Genomic DNA, 3,251 nt, shown 5'->3' with positions numbered 1-3,251 from the left:
AAACAAAGACCAAACAGCAAAATAATGAGATTTTAAAGCACAATCTCCCATGAAGGTTCAAGTGTGTAAGTATTTCCATCATTGGTGATCTTCCCCAGCCGTTTGAGCCTCGGTTTCGGTGCTCTCGGCTTCGTGATCGGACTCGCCTCCATCTCCGTCCGCAGTTTTCTTCATCGAAGTTGTTTTCGTGAGGTGAGTGTAACTGCCTTTCTCCTTGAACAACTGGGAGAAATGGTGCTTGCAGTAGAGGAAGCCATCTAATGCAGCATATGACGATGTCGTAAGAAAGCAGCCCCCATGAGCACACCTGAAGCAGTTCTTGTGATATATTTCTCCTTCCACGGTCACCTGCGATTAATTAATTTCTCCGATCACATCTTTGTATTCATGTATGAATTTAGGTCGAATAACTAAAAATAATAATCTAAACACCAGACCTTCTCCAATGGGTAGCAAGTTTTATTGCAGACTCCACATTTGTCTTGAGTGCCTGAGAACATGGCTGCAACTTTGCTTGGAGCCCTTTGCTGTAAAATAATATGTATATTTATACCCAACATGGTGAATAATACAAAGTTTTAACCAAGTTTCGAGTTTACCAGTCCATTTGGCTTAGGTTTATCTGAAAAATCATAAATAAATAAAAACATGGTTAGCCGTAATTATGTTTTTTTTTATTAATTTGGGTAAGTACAAGGTAATATATCTATTCATAGATAATTCTCAGCTGTTTGACATTGAGCGCTTACATCCCTGACATTCCTGGTGCTCGAACCCAATACCTCAAATAATAACAACAATTCCTTTCCCACCGAGGTCGTTTGGTTCGTGCTGGCCGTAATTATGTTAAATGCGAATATTTTTATTTATTTGATAATATGAATCTAACCTTTGGATGTATAAGTGCCGGTCGCCTTGCAGACCTGCTCAAAGTGAGGCTTGCAGTAAAGGACTCCATCCCTAGCACAATAGGTGCTCATCTGTTTAAAAACATAATGAACTGTGATCTCCATTGTCATACCAGATCAAACCACAAAGTTCATCGAATTATATATCTTCCTCAAATCATCATAATTCGTCGGTTTAATCATCGACATAAACGCACATACGTACCACGAGAAGTCCATTGCATTTAGTGCACCGGAAGCAAGTCTTGTGATAAGGGACTCCATCGGCGGATATCATATCGTAGAAATGAACTGTCTTATCACAGGACCTGCATTTCTCTGTTGTCCCACTGAATGCCATCTTCCTTCTCCGGTGAAAATCTTAGGCGCAGATGGCAAGAGAGTGAAAATGAATTTGAAGAAGAAACAGAAAAGGGTTTGTGGAAGACAACAGGGATGAGTTGATGGGGCTTCATCTCGAAGCATTGATATAGGGAAGCGATCCGACTCGGGGTCATGGCATGCAAACTTGCTTTAATTAGTAAGTGTTGAAAAAACAGGCAGAGTTTGGGGAAGAAGGATGAGTGGATGATATGAATCGACACCTGCTAAGGGTACGTAATCCAAGGTCCATCCCATATCTAACACACTAAGAATAGCACCTTGTTTCCATGGTTGTTTGCTGACCAAGTTAATATATATATAGGATAATTATTTCATGGGTAAACTATGCATTTAGTACCTAAACTATTAATTTTAGTCTATTTTAGTACCTAAACTTTCATTTTTTTTAAATCATGCCTTTCACTTAGTTTTTAATTCATTTTAGTATCTACCGTTAAAACTTAAAGCATTTAGTACCTAAAAACTATCATTTTTGGTCCATTTTAGTACCTAAACTTTCATTTTTTCCCCAAATTTAACGTTAAATTTTGAACGGGTACGAAAATGAAACCAAAACTAAAGTTTTTAAGGTACTAATTAAAATGAAATAAAAATTAAACTTTAAATATATAGTTTTGAAATATGAGAAGTTAGTATTAAAACAATTACGTATGTGTTTTTAATAAATAAGAAAGATTTTAAATAACTAACAACCAGTTGGTCTACTGAGATGAGACACTAGGTCCGTTAAGCAAGGTAAATGATTCGAATCTTGACGTTTGTGAATAGAGCTAACTGGAATGAGATAACTTTTTAAAAGACATTCATGTAAATTTGGTAAACAACAATTTTAGTAGGTCCATTATTTACAGCATTGGAAGCACCTATGAATTTGAACGTTCGGCTGTGAAACAACATATGTAGAATTGGAAGCACCTATAAATTAAACAATAACCGGATCCTTGTCACCAAGCAAAGAATGGTGAATCAAGCTCCAAATTTGGGAACTTTGGCAGCTGAGATCTGAGCTAAGAAATGCTCTGCCACGATCCTCCGCTGGATTTTTCCGGTGGCGGTTTTCAGCACTGAATCGATGATGAAAACCTTCTTTGAGACCTTGAAACTAGCTAGATTCTTCTTGCAAAATTGCAGGACTTTTTCCTCTTTCAAGCTTACTCCTTCCTTTGGAATCACTGCACAATTTATCTACACATTTGGAACAAACAAACACCACAGAGGAAGAAGACTGTGTTAGAGACAAAAGCATAACATCAATGATCAATCCAAAAAAAATCATATTTTTCCACAATGGGTTTCATTTGTTTAGATGGGAACGGTTCTTTTTGACATGAAAGGAGACGATTTCTTTACCTCTTCAGCGTATTCTTCATCATGAACACCAAAGGAAACTGCTTGTGGAAGATGGGGATGAGCCAGCAGCACTGCGTCTACCTAAATCGGTGAAATTTTCTCACCAAAATTCAATTCAAGTGAACAAACCGAACAAAAATTTGTGAAAGATTACGAGTTTTTCAGCATTAAATCGGTTAATGAGCTCTTTGATCCGACCTGCAGGATGCAGTATCCATTGGAATCGAAGAACCCGACATCGCTGGTGTGTAACAAACCAAATAGAAAAGATGTTTTATTAGCCTCGTGGTTGTTCTTATAACCCCTTGTCACGTTCAGTCCTCTGATGCAAACCTGACTTTAGCATCAGTCGGTTGAATCTATCCCCACTACAAGAAATTTCGATTTTTCGATTGTTTCAATAAAATTATTTATTACTAAAAGTATTAAATTTGTCACGATATATTTATTTTTATTATTTTATTTATTATCATGTTGTTAGAACAACATTATCATGTAAAGTATATTGTGACAAAATTGTGTTCGTTACCATTTTGTAATATTTATTGTAACAATGGTTTTTATCATCTGTATTAGTTAGGGTTGTTCATATCTAGGTAATCGCTTTTT

At 36.5% G+C, this 3,251-nt stretch overlaps 1 protein-coding gene across 1 annotated transcript; it reads right to left on the bottom strand.

The window, feature by feature from the left end:
* LOC120186040 (LIM domain-containing protein WLIM2b-like) lies at nt 1-1,328 on the bottom strand. The gene is made up of 5 exons (XM_039190098.1): nt 1,114-1,328; nt 890-980; nt 600-622; nt 438-527; nt 1-348 (listed from the first exon to the last, which is right to left on the bottom strand). Exons 1-5 carry the CDS (start codon nt 1,246-1,248, stop codon nt 79-81), a joined length of 609 nt encoding a protein of 202 aa, XP_039046029.1. The 5' UTR covers nt 1,249-1,328; the 3' UTR covers nt 1-78.
* Between the last annotated feature and the right edge of the window lie 1,923 nt (nt 1,329-3,251).

The sequence above is a fragment of the Hibiscus syriacus genome, unplaced genomic scaffold (genome assembly GCF_006381635.1).
Source record: "Hibiscus syriacus cultivar Baekdansim isolate YM2019G1 unplaced genomic scaffold, ASM638163v2 tig00113156_pilon, whole genome shotgun sequence".
NCBI classification, from domain to species: domain Eukaryota; kingdom Viridiplantae; phylum Streptophyta; class Magnoliopsida; order Malvales; family Malvaceae; genus Hibiscus; species Hibiscus syriacus.
The sequence above is the reverse complement of the archived record's forward strand: the minus strand, read 5'-3'. Positions and strand labels throughout refer to the sequence as shown.